This window comes from Vicia villosa, linkage group LG2, assembly GCF_029867415.1.
Source record: "Vicia villosa cultivar HV-30 ecotype Madison, WI linkage group LG2, Vvil1.0, whole genome shotgun sequence".
In the NCBI taxonomy this organism is placed as follows: Eukaryota; Viridiplantae; Streptophyta; class Magnoliopsida; order Fabales; family Fabaceae; genus Vicia; species Vicia villosa.
Genome location: NC_081181.1, coordinates 203,656,094 through 203,675,148, shown reverse-complemented (window position 1 = coordinate 203,675,148; position 19,055 = coordinate 203,656,094). Strand labels below are relative to the sequence as shown.

Below are 19,055 nucleotides of genomic sequence, written 5' to 3'. Positions count from 1 at the left end.
GGATACCAAAAATCAAAATTTTGCAAGAATTGGCTTTTAAACCAGTCACCAGTTCAATTCCTCGAATAATTGACTTTACATACCAAATGTTATTCCAACTTCCTTTACTTAGAATCAAAGTATCACCAGCACATTGGATGATATCTAAAGATACCTCCTCATTCACAACATAACCAAGAAACTCTCTTATCTCCACGACTTTTTTCATTATTCTAGGAAGGCCCTCCATAACCAAGACAAACAAAAAAGGGATAGAGGATCCCCCCGCCTCAACCCCTTCTCAACTTTGTAATCTCTAGTGACACTGCCATTAAAAATAACTTACGTTGTACAGTTGAATATACATGCCTCCATCCATTGATTCCACTTCACCCTAAACCCCACTCTTTTGACGATAAACATAATATAATTCCAATTCACACTATCATAAGCATTCTCATAGTCTACCTTCACCGCCAAGAAACTTCTTCTATCTCTCTTAGCCATGTCTAAAACTTTGTTCACCACCAGAACACCATCCATAATATTCCTTCCTGAAATAAAAGCATATTGGTTTGTGGACACTAGCCTTCCAACCACTTTCCTCAACCTAAGAGCCAATAACTTGGAGAGAATGTTGTAGAGGCACACCACCAAGCAAATTAAGGATAATTAATTATGGGAATTAGAGCTATGAAAGAGGAAATGCAAGCTTTAGTTAACTTCGCCTTAAAATGAAAGTCTCTATTGAACCTAAACACATCTTCTTTGACCACCTCCTAACTATTTTTTAAAAACTCAAAACTAAAGCCATCAGGGCGTACACTTTTACTACCATCACAACTCCACACCGCTTCTTTGATTTCCTTCTCTGGGAAAGATTCTTCAAGCATGTGCCTATTAGAATCTGAGAAAGAATCAAACTCTAAACTCTCAAGAGTAGGTCTAAGTCCACCATCTTCTTTAAAAAAGTTCTCAAAATGAGTCTTCACTCCATCTTTGACCTTCTTCGACCCTTCTACTCTACCATGAGAAGTGGTTGTCATATTTATATTATTCCTTCTCACTCTCTCTTTCATCACTTTATGAAAAAAATCTAGAATTCTAATCACCGTCCTTGAGCCATATTTGTCTAGATTTTTGTCTAAGGATTTTCTCTTTTAACTCCAAATTTCTCCAAATCTCATTAGAGACTAGAGCTTTGTCCTCCACCAGTTTAGCTATAGACCATCCATTACAAGTGACAAGCAAATTATCTAGATCATTCATCTCCTCCACTGCATCCTCCACTTTCAGATTATCCAGCAAACCGCATTTCTGTTCCACCACTTCAATTTACTCTTATTGTAATTTAGCTTTTCTTTGAGAACAAAAATGCCACTCCCTGTCACTTCGAGATTTTTCCACTCATCTTCAATGAATTTAGAGAAGCTATCATGGTCAAACCAGTAATTATTTGAAAATTATTTTATTATTTTATTTTACTTATGTATTTAAACACTTTTGAGATGGAGACTATCCTAAAATAGAGAGGTTTCACTAACATCATCTAAGGTGAAACATATAAAACATTAAGAAACTCTATTACTTTGTATGGTTACTTATACTTACGCAATTAAGTGGCAACACCACACATGCAAAGGTTGACAAATGTACAATTGTGTGGGTTGAAAATTTTAGATTTTCACCCGCATGGAGGATAATTGAGTGAATTAATTATAGATTCAAAATTATTTTGTTGACGTTTGGTTAAATGATCATCTTTTATGAGACCTTTTGTAATAGAAAATTAATTTGGAACAATCTTTATCTTCGAGTGGTTGTGAGGATGGTCATGATGATGAGTTTGACGATAAAAATCCTTCATATATTGTGTTAAATGGCGGGGGTGTATCACAAACACTCCCGTAATTAAGTCACATACAAAGGTAAGCGTGAGGGTAAAGATTTATAATGGTATGTCTTTTGAGTTTCTATCGTTCATTAGGAATTATAGTAAAGGTTTAAGGTCAAAATGTTACTTTCTAGAGAGATATGCTCTCTCTTCTCTCTAGAAAACCTCCCCCCAAACCTCTAGGGTTTGATGGTGGCCACCTCGCACCTCCATAGTGGTTTTCCCCTTCCACTTTCATGGTGGTTATTTTCTCTATGAAGGATAGTATCTCTTTCATTCAACCTCACTCTCTTGCTTCTACTTAAACTAAGTCACTCATCGGAGACCCTCTTCCTCCACCATGAACCACTACCAAGCCGCCTTTCTCTCTAGCGACCCTCTTGTTAAAGTTGTTTTTAGAATCTCAAACTCAACAATGGTGGGTGTTCCTCTCTTCACCGGATCTTCTCAAACACATTTGATGTTGACAACTTTTCGCCCTCCCCCAAAGCCGCCATGGATTCTTTACAGGTTGCAATTAATCTATAACTTTATCAGATCTATCTTTTTCTATTTTATTGTGGGCTATTGTTTGTTTTTGTCTTTTGGGATATAAGTATGCACTCCAGGTGTTTGATAAAAAGCCTCCAAAGAGTTTTGTGTCTTGGAACAACACCATCTCCAGTCATCTATTAACCTTTGAACATTGAATAAAAGTGGACAATCTCGAGATCAAAGTTAGTCGAAATGTGCAAACACAAGTCAAAGAAATCATCCTTAATTGGATTTGGAAAAAGACAAGGGATTCTCATACATATATTGTCACTATTAGTGTTCTTAAGAAAGTGGATGAATGAATGATATGTGTTCATTTCCGGATAGTTTGTGTCCTCTTAGCTTGTTATCAAACTATGCTTATTATCTTTTATGTCTATGTAATTGTTACTTTTAGAGATGTTGCAAGACTATGGATATGGTATATCCTATATCATATGTCTCTTAATCTTTGTAATGTTTACTGGTTCTTCATCTAATGAAATTGTGTTTACTATAAAAAAAAAAAATTAAGGTTTAAGGTCTAGAACCTTCTCCAGAACAATTGAATCATAGGAAAGTGTCATGATATCTTGTGACTCTCCCCATGTAACGAGTCGTAGAGGACTTTTCAATTAGGACTCGCTACACCTCTTGGACGTGTCCGTTCTATGATCTTCTTTATTGCATAAGACCTGAGTGATTTGGAATTCAGAGAATTGTCACTCAACCTAGTCTAGAACAGTAGCCCATAAGACTTAGCTGACAAAGCCGAGCTATGACTTTGTTTTTAGGTTTTTTATGATTCACGAGGAGTCGTTCTTCTTTGAACGATATAGTCACCATAATGATCCTCATTGGAATTTGATTAGACAAAAGGAATTGGATAGTCATTATTGTGAAGAGTCATGCGACACACACCATTGATGTCACACGTTTCACTTTAGAATTTGTTATAATTTTTTAACCTCTCGCCATTGCCTAGTGTATGGGGTCTGAATTCGACCTCTCTTCTCCTCTCTATACCATGTGAACCTTAGTCTTGGGAGTAAGTAATATAGGTTGAGGCATGCATTGACCACTTTACAAAAATCACAAATTCATTGATAGTTTTAATGGGAAACGAGATTTTCTTGGCACTCATGTATTGGTTTGTTCCCAATCTTTCTGATATTTAATTATCAACCATTGAATCTTCAGACATTTCCCTGAATCAATTAGGAGTACACAAAAAAGTGTAGTCGCTTATTTCCATCTTTATCTATGGTTTATATATTATTTCTTGAAAAGGAATACATGTTAGTGCAGAAATAGGTTTAATTGTTGTTTTAAGGAATTTTATTGCAAAATAGGTTTATACTCTATTTTTATTCCTTTTGTATTTTCACTTATTGGTGAGTTTCTCTTTATACATCATAGTTGCTTTGTCTTTATCATTTAATATGCCCCCATCATTATGCCTTATGTGATGTGTGTATTTTTTTGGTGTAATGAGAAGATAACTTTGTTGGTTTTCTTTGCCTATATGTGTGGTGCTGCCATCACATTGGTGGAGGCTCCATCCCAAATATTTCCCTTTCCCCTTAATAAAAAGGATGGTGATTTAAATGAAAAAGGAAGAATTTAACGCTAAAAAATTTGGTTTTACTTATCGAATTCGTTATAACGATGACGAGGTTGGTAATAATGATGAGGCTGGCGATGAAGAGATGATTTGGAGAATAAGTTTATTATCTTTAGTCAAAATAAGTTTATTGTATTTCTTTTATGAATATTTATTGTATTTCTTTTATGAATATTTATAAAAACTTTGAGTAATGCTATTTATACACTCAATTGTTACACCAATACTTACACCCAACAGTATTTTATTGTGGTTGATGCAGTATAAAAATTTGGTTAATGCAGTAATGCAGTTGGTTAATACAACATCTAGGTATTAAACATAATTTTTAGCCGTCACCAAACTTGGTTAATACAGTGTAAAAATTTGGTTAATTCGGTAATAAAATTGGTTAATGCAATATCCAGGTATTAAAAATATTTTTTAGCAATCATCAAACTTGGTTAACGCAGTGTAAAAGCTTGGTTAATGCAGTAATGAAGTTGGTTAATGCACGTCCAGGTATTAAAAAGTAAACGTCCGTACATAAATAGTATATATCCGTACATGAACAGTGTCGTCCGTACATGAACATGTAGTTAAACTCAAAGGAGAAATAGTCCAGTTATGTTTAGAAAATTGACATGTAATATATTTAAAAGACTGAACATATTGTTTTTAATACAAGAAAGGTGGATGATCAAAACACTTGTCTTGAAGCCATATTTAGGAGGTAGAAGAAGAAACCAAAATGTTTGTCAAGAAGCTTGTCCTGAAGCCATATTTGGGAGGTAGAAGAACACTAAACATCTAACAATTAGTAATCTTAACCTTCAAGAACTAAAATGAAAATAATCAAAGACTTAGGATGTTACACTTTAGATGTTTGAAATTCAAATTTGCCACCTTGAGAAAAACAAGTTACAAGAATATTCTGAACATAACACTCTTTCAAATTGAGCAATGAAGTTATCATAAACTTAGTGGATACTAATTAACTAACTATCCATTGAGTAATTAATTAACTCAATTTAGTTCCAATTATAGCCTGAGCATAGCTTTCAACTTAGCCTCTTGTTGTGTTATAAGAATTGATAATATTTCAAGTAACATATATGATGTTAGAATGTTATACAATTGAAAAACTACATATAGATTACTTGCAACAGAGCTGTATAGCATGCATGACAATAAAAAAATAACCTAAGCCAATTTCTTTGTGATTCCAATCCTCATAAGAGCCAAATAAGCTATAAGCCTATAACCAATTAGCATTATTACTAGAGCCATTGCAGCAATCCATTGTGTCTTCAAATCAAGCCCCACTTGTTTTATTGGAGGGAACTCTTCAATAGGACACTGACCTTCAAAACAAGGGTATGTGTCTCCAATATGAAACTGTGATCCAATAAACAGCTGATATGTATAGTAGCTAATCGAAATATACTTCACCCAAGCAATGAACTTTGGAACATTCTGAACATAGAATCCACCAGCAAGTAAGAAAACTAGCATCATCACTGATGCAAGCGTTGTTGCTGATTTTTGATCTAGTACAACAGCACCAAGTGCAAGTCCTAGTCCTTGTGCTACCAACACACTCAGTAAGAGGGTGAAAAGTGTTTCGAAGAAGTTTATCGCTGTCGCTTTGAGTCCTGCCATGAAATATGTTATGAGAAGGAAGATTGTTGGGAGGACTAGCTCCATTGGTAGGTCGGCTACCATTCTTGAGACGAAATAGGAGGAGAGTCTGTACATTCCCGAGGATCTTTCTTTTTCTAGCATCATTAGTTCTTGTGGGAAGGTGAAGATTGCTTGGAAGAGTGGGAAGAATCCCCAAAAGCCTGTTATGAAGAATAATAGTCCAATCTGCAAAGGAAGTTGAGATCATGAATATAAAAAAAAAATGATGAAAATACCATGTTTGGTAATGCAGTTCGGCCAATTGTGCCTACGTCCAGAGTCAGGTATTATTACCTGATCCTGCATGTGTGACGTATCAGATTTATACCAAAGTAGTCCTGAAATAATTGCAACCACAAGAACTTGACCAATCCTAAGGCCAGAAAATGATTCATACTTTCTCTCTTTAATATCTCTTCTTAACAATACAAAGAATTGTTGTGACCAGCTAGTAGGCCATTTTGCAGAACCCTTCTCTTCAAATTTACCATCAGACTCATTGATTTCATGATGTTCTAGCTTCAACTGTCCATCAGAGTTACCCTTAAAAGCTGAAATTAGTTTTTGCTTGTCTATAACATGATCATGCTTCGCGTCATCGGTGTAGATACCTGTAAAATTCATGATCCAAAACATTAAATGACATGTTAAATTTGGTAAGAATGCATGGAAATTTTAATTTTTTTTACCATTTGCAAGATCCAAGAGGAAATCTGAAGGGTTCATAGCCATAGCAGGAGCATAACCAATATTAGAAAAATGTTGAATAGCTTCAGACCCTTTTCCAAAATACAAAACATTCCCTTCTGCAAGCAACAAAACTTTATGAAACATATAATATAATCTACTCGAAGGTTGATGTATTGTCATCACAATAGTCCTTCCGCCTTTCGCTAAATCCGACAAAGTCGACACAATTCTCTGCGCTGTAGTAGAATCCAAACCAGAAGTTGGTTCATCAAGAAACAACAAGCTAGGGTTTATAAGCAATTCCTGTCCAATACTAACCCTTTTCCTCTCTCCACCAGAAACACCTCTCAGATGAGTATCTCCAACGATACTATCTTCGCACTTTGTTAATCCAAGTTGATCAATAACGTTTTTCGCAAGCGCAACTTTGGCTTGTTTTGTTAGAGTGTTCGGTAATCTAAGAAGAGCTGTGAAAACTAGGGTTTCTGTCACTGTTAAGTGAGGGTAAAGAACATCATCTTGTGTAACAAAACCTGTGTTTCTTTTTATGACATTCGAAAAAGGTTGATCATTGTATGTTATTTTTCCATGAAGCTTTCCTCCAAGTCTTCCTCCTAACGCTGTTAACAGTGTTGTTTTTCCACTTCCTGATGGACCTAACATTGCAAGCATTTCACCTGGTTCAACAATTCCGTTTACTCCTTTTAGTATTGTTTTCTCTTCTACTTTCACATTCTTCTGGAACAATCCACCGTTTTTGTCGTTGATTTTATACACAACATCTTCAAACTGCATAAACATCATCCATCAATGATACAAGATTATGATTTATCATCGTAAATACATCTGAAAAAATTAGTATTAACAGTTTCATTCATTTTCATCTACAATTTAGATACATCTATCAAAAACATAAAGAACAGATTAGGTAAATTATGAAACACACTCATCATCATGCATGCATACATACCTTAAGAATCACGGGACGTTTTCCTTTGTGCAAAACAACAGGTGCTTCTTCATGCAAAGTCTCTTTATGAGTTGTTTGAGACTCAATATCTTCCATATCTGAATTCATAGATTCACCTTCAATTTTTCAGGGACGAAACACACACTTTTGAAACCCTAGATCGATCTCACTGCATGTTTATTTGTGAATTTCAGCTAATGAATTCAGCTGAGAAATTCTCAAATACAAATCTTTTCTGTAAAATCATAAAAACATGAAGCGGTGCGTTATTGTATATAGTTCTTTATAAAACCCTAATATTAGTAAGTATTCTGTTTTTTTAAACAGAGTCAAATGAATAAAATTGTGTTTATATACCAGAATTCAATTTAAGGTGAAGCGTGATGAGGAAAATATGTTATATGGTTTTATAAAACAATAATTTCTTTCTTAATTTTCTCTTCAGTTTCCTCACTACTCGTTCATTCTGTTGCATAATAAAGGGCCGGCCGGCCAAGCTGGTAAAGCTAGGGCTTTAGGCCCCTAAAAAAAAATTTAATCATAGTAATTAAGGCCTAAAAAAATAGCATTAAGGCCAAAAAAATAGCATTGAGGCCTAAAAAAATAGCAGCACCATATAAAATAAATAATTCCTTTTCAATTTTGTATAATTTTTTAAATCAAAATAATTAAGGCCTAAAAAAATAGGATTCATTAAGGCCTAAAAAATAGCATTAAGGCCTAAAAGCAGCACCACAAAAAATAACTAATACCTTTTCAATTTTGTTTAATTTTTTTTAATCAAAACAATTAAGGCCTAAAACATAGCATCCATTAATTAATTTAAATCAATTTAGCAATCCTAATGAAAAATTTCTCCAGCCAAACCGTAAGATAACAACTCATGCCTTTTCAATTTTGTGCCATTTTGACTCTTTCTCTTCCTAACGTCCAAATTAATTATTAATTCAGTATTAAATTGATTTAACGTTTTTTTAATGTTCTAATAATAACTCTTCTTCTTTCACTGTCAAATTGTCATTGAACATTTTCTACATAGACAAATACCACTTTCTCTTCTGGCTTATTGAATTTTTTTTAATTCTCCATCTCCAATCACTGGTTTGTTGTTTCGATCGACGGCAAATAAGCGGTTCTTTCTCTTATTCTCTTTTTACCGGCAAACAGGTTCTTTTGTTCTCTTGTTAGATCTATTTTCTTTGTTACTATTTGTTTTGTTTAATCTATACTCCCTCCATTTTTTATTATAAGTCGTTTTAGACTTTTCACACAGTTTAAGAAAAATAATAATTGTTGTATGAAAATGAGAAATTATGAAGGTTTTTACAAAATTATCGTTCATTAATGACATATGGAAGATAAATTTATATAATTGAAAGGAGAGAGAATAATAAATATTTAAGGATATAATAGGAAAAGTAGCATTAATTATTCATTGGAATTGTAAAGCGACTTATATTTAAATACAAATTTTTTTCCAAAACGACTTATAATAAAAAACGGAGGGAGTATTTTTTTTATTCTCTTGTTACTTGTTAGTTCTCTTTTACTTTCAAGATTTGATTGAATTGTTTACTTGTTTTAAAATATATAAATGTCAACTCAAAAATATGAATCAGGTTATTCGAAACTAAAAAAAAAAAAGAGTTGAAGTTTTGATTGAATTACAAAAAGGGGCTTTAGACAAATTTGTTAAGACAAACACAAAAAAGTAAAATTGAAAACACCGGTGATTGCTCGCTAAATGAACAAGTTAATAATGTGAACCATGATAAAAATGAAAATCGAGAAGAGGTAGTTGATGAAAAAGTTAACAATATATATCACTACAAAAAAACTGCTCTGCAGCGACGTGGATCTCACGTCGCAACATGCAACATCACGTCACAACCAAAAACTAGCGACGTGTATTCCCACGTCGCAGGAGCACGTGTGGCAACTCAGTAGCGACGTGGAGACCACGTCAGAAGGTAGCGACGTGACTCCAACGTCGCAATAAAGTTACATGGGAAACATCTCCCTACACGCAGAGCAGGTGTGACAGATGTGGGGAAGTGTGCTTTTGACTTTTATAACGACGTGGATTTCACGTCGCTACTTTGAATGCTATTTATTAAAAAAAATTAATCACGCAAGATGAATTGCATTTTTATATAATTAATTAATTAATTTATATAATAAAATTTATATAATAAAATTTATATATTATAAAATATATATATAATAAAATTTATATATAATAAAATTTATATAATAAAATCTATAAAATATAATTTATATAATAAAATTTATATAATAAAATTTTATAAAATAAATTCATATAATAAATTTTATATAATAAATTCAATTAAATAAAACTAAAAATTTAAAACTAATATTTTAATGAATTAAAATGTAGAATAAGTTACATAAATATAAATTTAAAACAAATAAAATAGAAAATATTTTTAAGAGGCATCATCATCATTTGGAAAATAATTATCAGGATTAAAATCATCATCCACTCCGTCATCCTCCGGCTCTTGAGGAGGAACATTACTGTAATTTCCACCTCCTTGCATAAATCGTCTCATCTGCTCCTCCATCTCAGCTTGCTTCTTCAGAATGCCCTCTATCTGCCGCGCATGCTGCTCCTCCATATCAGATTGCTTCTTCCGCATCATCTCCATATGGGCCTCATTTTCGCGTCTCGCCAATTGCCTTATTAATTCAGTTTGTTCCCGTGTCATATTTGGTTGACACGATCCATCCTCTCCATCCTGAACTCTTTGAAACAGATTGCGATCACCAGCTCTATAGCTGGACGCCAAATTTCCAGCCCCAAAAAAAGCAACCATTATGCCCTTTTTCCTTAATAACCTCACACCAAATATCGTGATCAACATCAGCGTTAAGCGGCTCCCCCTCTGCTGGCATGGAACAATGGTGTAACAGAAGAGAGTTCAAGGTGTGCTGACCCTAACACTGGGAAGTTGCATGGAATGAAAAGTCACGATTGTCACATTTTTATGGAACAATTGCTACCAATTGCATTTGGCTCGCTACCCAAACATGTTCTTGATCCACTAACTGAAATTAGTCAGTTTTTTAGAGATATTTGTGCATCAGCTTTAAAAGTGGAAGACATCATGAAGTTGGACCAAAACATTGCAATCATTCTTTGTAAGTTGGAACAAGTATTTCTGCCTGGTTTCTTTGACTCCATCACACCTCTAACTCTCTTCTGTTACACCATTGTTCCATGTCTTGTCTGGCCTTCTCATCATCTTTTGTTTTGCCTTTCACATCCATCACTGTGTTAAATACATTATCAAAAAAATTCTTCTCAATATGCATAACATCTAGATTATGGCGCAACAAGTTATCTTTCCAATACGGGAGGTCCCAAAATATACTTCTTTTTGTCCAATTGTGCGTGACTCCATATCCTTCAATTTGGCATGCTTTGCCAGTATCTGTAAATTTCGGTAGCTCGCTAACTTGCTCCCATATAGCCCATGGTGGCAATCGAGGCGGAGGCAAATCTTTCACTCGTACATCTTTTTTAAAGTTTGTCATATTCCTTCTATAGGAGTGATTTCGTGGTAGGAATCTGCGGTGACAGTCAAACCACGAGCTTTTCCCACCTTCAGCCAACGTGAACCCTTTGTTATTTCCCATGCAATACGGACAACCCATTTTGCCATGCGTACCCCAACCAGACAACATGCCATATGCTGGAAAGTCGTTGATGGTCCACATCAAGGAAGCTCGCATTGTAAAGTTTTGTTTACATGATACATCATAAGTCCATTCTCCAATCCACAATCTCTTCAAATCATCAATTAAAGGTTGTAAATACACATCAATTCCTGCTTTTGGACTCGAAGGTCCTGGAATGACGCACGTCAAAAACATGTATGGTTTTGTCATGCACATCTCAGGAGGGAGGTTGTAAGGGGTTACAATAACTGGCCAACAAGAATACATACTTCCCGACGCTTGAACATAAGGAGTAAAACCATCTGAGCATAATCCAAGCCTGACATTTCTAGGTTCTGCGGCAAAATCATGATGTATTCGATCAAAGTGCTTCCATGCCTCGCCATCAAATGGATGCCGCATAGTGCCTGGACTTGTTTTATTTGTGTGATGCCATGTCATTTGACTTGCATTGTGCATTGAATCAAACATTCTTTTTAACCTTGGTATTATCGGAAGATAAAACATGGACTTTACTGCTACACGGTCTTGATTAGTGTTAACAGCTCTACTGCGAACTTTATATCTTGGACTCATACAAAACCTACATTCCTCCAACAATCCATCTTGAGTACCAAACTCATTGTCGTAAAACAACATACAACCATTAATGCAACAATCAATCTTTCTTACTCTTAAGCCCAACTTCGACACCAACTTCTTTGCTTCATAAAATGTTGTAGGCAAGTTGTCTTTCATTGCAGTTGAGTCCAACATCATTTTTACGAAGAATTCCAAACACTGATCAGGAACATTCCAATTTGACTTTGCGGCCAACAATCTCACACACATTGATAACTTTGAGTCAGACGATCCATCAAACAACGGCGTAGTCATCTCATTCAACAACTGATAAAATTTCTACGCTTCCTCATTCGACAACTCTTCCCCATCAAAATCTTCAGGTTGATCATAGGTCACGTTCACACCAAAAGCATCCTCAACCATGTCACCAATCAGATTAAAGTTTTCCTCATATTCCATAGGCGGCCGACTACTTGAAGCATGCGAGTTGCTAGTCTCTGGTACGTTACTAGGCAGTTCTTCACCGTTAAACGTTCAAACCTAATAATTTGCAATGAAACCCCTTCTATGCAAATAAGATGTTATTTCCTGTGGGTCACTAATTATTGGTCTACATTCACGATTAAGACAGGGACACCTAACTCCTTCTTCGTTGCGACATAATTCCTGAGCAAACGCCCAACTGATAAACCCTTCAACTCCTACTATAAAATTGGGTTTAAGTCCCATTCTTCTTGGAAATGTTCTATCGTACATCCAACTACGATAATACCGATAATATTCCATACTGCACATTTATACAATCATTGTCATTTTGAGTTAGTAATATTAATGAACTTAATATTATTCTTAGACGTATACTAGTTAATATTTACTATTCTTAAAATTATTATTTAATAACAATACTACTAATATTTTTTAACTACACATGTTATATTGAACATATGTTAACCATAAAGTTACTATTTTTTTAACTACACATTTTAAACTACACATATTGGAAATATTATTTAATAAAAATACTACTATTAAATATTTACTATTATTAAAAATATTATTTTTGATTCAACTATTAAACATGTACCATATAAATATATATTACATATTAAAAAGTACTACTCATATAACACCATAGTTCATAAAGATAATAAATATAATTTTTTATTAACTATATAATATATTCTATATACAAAATGTAAATTTATAATATTTTATTTTTAATTTTTAAATATTAATAATATTTTGTAAACATTACTTCTACATTCATTAAGATTAATATGTATATTATTTTTAATAATAATTTCTATTTTTAAAAACAATAATATATATTACATATAAAACATATTCTATTAGTTTTGAATATTTTATATAAAATTTTAGTATAAAAATATTAACTTATCTATAAAAATATTTTATATAAAATTTTAGTTTTGAATTAGAGTCACTAAATTTTTTACCTTTATATAAATATTTACTTGAGTATATATTGGTAGTAACTTCATTTAAAAAATTATATTATCTTATTTAAGTGCGTTTGAATGTTTTTAAAAAAAATATTTGTTTAGTATAATTCTCTATATTTTAATCCATTATTGGTTTATAACAAAAAAATCAAATAATTTAATGGTTTTTAAAGATAACAATGTGAATTATGTGATATATATTTTTTTAGTTTAAGTTGGTTGAACGAGAACTATATATTTGAATTCAAATACTAAATGTATAGTAAATAAATTTTATATATACTAAATAAATATTTTATACTAAATAAATTTTATACTAAATAAAAATCAGAAAAAAAAAACAATAACACAATAACAACCACAAAAAAACATAATAACTAAATAAAAAACACAAAAATACATATATATATATATATATATATATATATATATATATATATATATATATATATATATATATATATATATATATATATATATATAAATTAAACAAAAAATCATAAAAAAACACAATAACAACTAAATAAATTTATTTAAGTATATATATTCTGTTTTTTGTATATAAATTAAACTTAAGTATATAAATTAAAAAATATATATATATATAATAAAAAGATAAATCAATTAAAACCTAACTACTAACTAAATCACAATAAAAATAAAAATAAAAAAATTACTAAAATACCTCTTCTTCAAATCTCCTTCAATCTTGTAGTACCTCTTCTTCACAATTCTTCAATCTTCAATCTTCAATTCTTCAAAAAAAAAACCCTAAATTAAATTCAAAAATTTAAAAGTTCTTAAAAAATAAAATTATACAAATAAAAATTAAAATTAGTTACCTTTGATTGATATTTGAGAGAGTGTTGAAACAACAATGGGGGAAGAACAGGGGAGGGGGAGTAGGAGCAATGGAGGAAGAAAGGGGATGGGGCGTTGGAGAAGAAGCACTCAAACTTGTTTTGTTTCTGAAACGCAAGTGTTTTGGTTTTGTGATTAAATATATAAGGACATCAGCGACGTGGTCATCACGTCGCTACTTTGCCACGTGGTTTCCACGTCGCTACCCTCAAACGGTCATAATAATAATTACACACTCTGCCACATCTGTAAAAGTGGCAGAGTTATTTTTCCAAGTAAAATGTTGCGACGTGGGGCTAACGTCACTACTAAAATTCAAAAAAATTCAAATCTCCCTCCAGCTACAACGTTAAAGTTTGTATTTTTTTTATTTTTTTACTTTTTAGTAGCGACGTGACTCACACATCACAATTGTTTTTAAAAAAACCAAACTCTGACTTTTCTGATTATAACGTTGGAATAATTTTTTTATTATAAAAGTTTGTTGTGACGTGGGAAACACGTCGCAACTACTCACGTTAAAGACACGCCGCTAATATATGTCGCAGGTGAACATATTTCTTGTAGTGTATGCTAATGAAAATAGAAAAGGAATAGCTGGTGAAAATAAAACTAGAGTACAAGTTAATTTTCAAGATAATATTGATTCTGACACTCACAATGAAGAAAGAGAAGAATTATTAGAAAAATCAGGGCCGACCATTAAGCCAAGCTGGTGAAGCTAGGGCTTTGGGCCCATAGAAAAAATATTTAATCATAGTAATTAAGGCCTAAAAATAGGATTCATTAAGGCCTAAAAAATAGCATTCATTAAGGCCTAAAAAATAGCACTAGGCAGCACCAATAACTAGTTCCTTGTTATCAAAAAAAAAAAAAAAGACTAGTTTCTTTTCAATTTTGTATAATATTTTTTAGGTAAATTTTTTTGTACCCATGAATTCAAGTTGGGTACCGGTACCGGTACCTTTAGTGTAAACTGTTATTAAATATTAATTTATTTTAAAATAAATTAAAATAAATAAGTGACATGTCATGAAATTATAGCATTTGATTGATTGAGGGTACCGGTACCCATATAAACTCAAAGGTACTGGAGTGTTCACCTTTTTTTTAATCAAAACAATTAAGGCCCAAAAAAATAGCATTCATTAATTAATTTAAATCAATTTAGCAATCCTAATAAAAAAATTCTCCAGCCAAACTGTAAGATAACAACTCATGCCTTTTCAATTTTGTGCCATTTTGACTCTTTCTCTTCCTAACGTTCCAAATTAATTATTAATTCAGTATTAAATTGATTTAACATTTTTTCAATGTTCTAATAATAACTCTTCTTCTTTCACTGTCAAATTGCCATTGAACATTTTCTACATAGACAAAGACCATTTTCTCTTCTGGCTTATTGAGTTTTTTTTTAATTCTCCATCTCCAATCCCTGGTTTGTTGTTTCGATCAACGGCAAATAAACGGTTCTTTTTTTTATTCTCTTTTTACTGACAAACAGATTCTTTTTTTCTTTTGTTAGATCTATTTTCTTTGTTACTATTTGTTTTGTTTAATTTATATTTTTTATTCTCTTGTTACTTGTTAGTTCTCTTTTACTTTCAAGATTTGATTGAATTGTTTACTTGTTTTAAAATATATAAATGTCAACTCGAAAATATGAATCGGGTTATTCGAAACTAAAAAAAAAAAAAAAAAGAGTTGAAGCTTTGATTGAATCACAAAAAGGGGCTTTAGACAAATTCGTTAAGACAAACACAAAAAAGTAAAATTGAAAACACCGGTGATTGCTCGCTAAATGAACAAGTTAATAATATGAACCATGGTGAAAATGAAAATCGAGAAGAGGTAGTTGATGAACAAGTTAACAATATATATGCTAATGAAAATAGAGAAGGAATAACTGGTGAAAATGAAACTAGAGTACAAGTTAATTTGCAAGATAATATTGATTCTGACACTCACAATGAAGATAGAGAAGAAGTATTAGAAAAATCATCTCATAAAAATATATACGACCCAAGTCAATGGATAACTATTGACACAAATTTGAGAGATTTATTAGTAGAGAACGACCCTATAAAAGTTACCGATATAGATTTTCCTAAGGATGCATATGCAAGAAACTTTTCTTCATCACTTTACATTCAACAATTGTCCAACGGAGAAAAACGTGAAAGAAGATGGTTGGTTTATTCTCAAAATTTGGATAAAGTGTTTTGCTTCTGTTGTAAATTATTTAATGCTCTTCCTAGTACAAGTAAATTAGCACATGAAGATAGTAATGATTGGAGAAATATTAGTGCTAAGTTGAAGAGTCGTGAGACAAGTAATGATCATATTGTTAATATGAGTTTATGGATTGATTTAGAAATGAGGTTATTAAAACATAAAACAATTGACAAGAATGTTCAAGAAAGAATTAATAGAGAAAGAGAGCATTGGAGAAATTTATTACTTAAAATCATTGCGATTGTTAAAACTCTTGGAAAAAATAATTTAGCATTTCGTGGAACAAACGAAAAGATTTACCAAGAATCCTAGATCATTTTACACACCATGTGGTTGTCATAGTATAAACTTGGTACTTTGTGATATGGAAAATTGTTGTTCCAAAGCTACGTCATTTTTTGGAATGGTGCAACGTATTTATACAGTATTTTCTTCTTCTACGAAAAGATGGAAAATTCTATTAGACCATATACCTAGTCTTACTTTGAAATCATTGTCACAAACACGTTAAGAAAGTCGTATTGAAAGTGTAAAAGCTATAAGATTCCAAACTTCACAAATAAGAGATGCTTTATTGAAATTAGGTGAAGTGAATGATGAACCTAAAATAAAAAGTGAAGCTGAATGTTTGGCAACTTATGAGCTTGAAAATTTTGAATTTTTGCTAGGCATGACTATTTGGTATGAAATATTGTTCGCTGTAAACTCAGTTAGTAAACACTTTCAATCAAAGGATATGAGCATTGATGTTGCTATAGAGCAATTGAAAGGACTTATTTCTTTTTTTTTGAAAAATATAGGGAAAATGGTTTTGAAAATGCCATAATTCCGGCTAAAGAAATTGCAATCGAAATGGATATAGAACCTAAATTTTGTGAAAAACGTATTATTCGTAGAAAGAGACAATTTGATGAGATTATTGACGATGAAGTTTTAAAAACTCCTGAAGAATCATTTAAATCCGACTATTTTTTGTATATATTAGATCATGCAATTAAATCATTTCAAGTAGATTTGAACAATTTAAAATATATCAAGATATTTTTTGGTTTTCTATTTAGTATAGAAAAATTAAGGTCATTGGAAATTGAAAATTTAAAAGAATATTGTCTTAACCTCGAATGTTCGTTAAAACATAACGACAACTCTGATATTGATGGATTAGACTTATTTTTAGAATTGAAAATATTAAGAGAAATCATACATGTCGAAAAAGATACACCAATTGATATACTTAATTATATAACAAGACTAAACTCATTCCCAAATGCATTTGTTGCTTATAGAATAATGTTAACGATTCCTGTAACTGTTGCTTCAGCAGAAAGAAGTTTTTCAAAATTAAAATTAATAAAATATTACCTAAGATCAACAATATCTCAACAAAGATTAAATGGGTTGGCTTTATTATCGATTGAAAAAGAAATGTTAAATAAAATTGACTATAATAGTTTAATAAATAATTTTGCATCTCAAAAAGCTCGAAAAGTAAATTTTTAATAAATATTATAATAATTTAATTAAACTTTTTATTAAAATATAAAAGGCCTCAATTTAAAGTTTGCTTTAAGCCTCATAGAGTGTTGGGTCGGCCCTGCATAATAATATACAACTGGCAAAATAACCAAATTTTACGCTAACACAAGGTATATATAATTTTTTAAAGTTTATAAATATAATGTTGTAATGTCTGATATATTTGATGTGTATGATATTACTTTATAAAACACTAATATTAGCATACATAATGTTTTTTTTAACAGAGACAAAGGAACAAAAATGATATTACTTTATAAATTACTAATATTAGTAAACATAATATTTTTTTAATAGGGACAAAGGAACAAAAATGATATTACTTTATAAAATCCTAATATTAGTAAACATAATGTTTTTTTTAACAGGGACAAAGGAATAAAATTGAGATGACTGTTGTGTTATAGAATCTTATCCAGAGTTTCAGTGTTCTCATTATTCGTTGTTGGCTCTGATGCGTACTAAGTATTTATATAGAGGTGGCTAAATAACCACATTTTACGCTAACATTAGGTATATTGTTCCACACTACAACAAAAATCACATCTAACATCGGACTCGAAATGTATTTAACATCGGCTACGGAAGCGAGGTAACAAATGATGTAATGAAAAACTACCGCTTTTTCCCTCGTTTATTAAAAAATCGAGGGGTAAGATTATATGTATATGAGTTCGATCTTCAACATCTATTACAAGTGTCATGTCCATCTTGGAGAAGAAGAAAGGAAAGGAAAAGATTTGAATGAATAAGTTTCCCGCTTTCTCATTGAATAAAAATATCAAATGTTTACTATATATACAAAGTATAATGAGCAAAACTAACATAACCCTAAGGGGAAAAAAAGAAACGTAAAGCCCAATAAGACTATGTATCTAATACCCCCTTAAGGTTGAGGGTATATGGAAGATAGCCCAAGCTTACGAACGTTAGAGTTGAATAGTGAAGCATCCAAAGGTTTCGTAAACATATCTGCTAGTTGTTGAGATGATGAGACAGGAAGAAGTTGGAAGAGGTGTTGTTGTAGCAGTGTTTTAAAAACCGGACCGGTCATCGAACCGGTGAGGGTACTGGGTCACTGGTTTATCGGTCGAACCACTGGGTCACTGGTCGAACCACACGACCAAACCGGATTAAACCGGATAACTCGGTTGAGTAGACCTGTCATTATATAGGTATAAACCGGTCGAACCGGATGATTCAGTCTCAAAAAAATATAACTAGCTTTTAAATTTTTTAAAAATATCATATCATAAATTCACAATTTCATAACTTAAATTCAAATTTTAAACTATCACACATAACAAAATAGTAAAAAATTACAAAGTCTAATTGCAAACAAAGTCTAATTACAACATAATC

General features: G+C 31.9%; 2 protein-coding genes across 2 annotated transcripts; one reads left to right on the top strand and one right to left on the bottom strand.

Moving 5' to 3' along the window:
- Positions 1–5,192: 5,192 nt before the first annotated feature.
- LOC131647993 (ABC transporter G family member 9-like) lies at positions 5,193–7,487 on the bottom strand. The gene is made up of 4 exons (XM_058917797.1): positions 7,333–7,487; positions 6,362–7,151; positions 5,967–6,283; positions 5,193–5,858 (listed from the first exon to the last, which is right to left on the bottom strand). The coding sequence occupies exons 1-4, from the start codon at positions 7,438–7,440 to the stop codon at positions 5,193–5,195; spliced, it is 1,881 nt and encodes a 626-aa protein (XP_058773780.1). The 5' UTR covers positions 7,441–7,487.
- Positions 7,488–15,740: 8,253 nt separating this feature from the next.
- On the top strand, positions 15,741–16,469 carry LOC131651111 (uncharacterized). The gene has a single exon (XM_058920780.1). The coding sequence runs from the start codon at positions 15,741–15,743 to the stop codon at positions 16,467–16,469; it is 729 nt and encodes a 242-aa protein (XP_058776763.1).
- Positions 16,470–19,055: the final 2,586 nt, after the last annotated feature.

Excerpts from the sequence above, each read along its gene's own strand:
- LOC131647993 (XM_058917797.1), bottom strand. The coding sequence starts at position 7,440 with ATGAATTCAGATATGGAAGATATTGAGTCTCAAACAACTCATAAAGAG. Across the intron at positions 6,284-6,361 it reads CCTCTTGGATCTTGCAAATG|GTATCTACACCGATGACGCG; the intron begins GTAAAAAAAATT and ends TGAATTTTACAG. Across the intron at positions 5,859-5,966 it reads CGTCACACATGCAGGATCAG|ATTGGACTATTATTCTTCAT; the intron begins GTAATAATACCT and ends CTTCCTTTGCAG.
- LOC131651111 (XM_058920780.1), top strand. The coding sequence starts at position 15,741 with ATGAACCATGGTGAAAATGAAAATCGAGAAGAGGTAGTTGATGAACAA.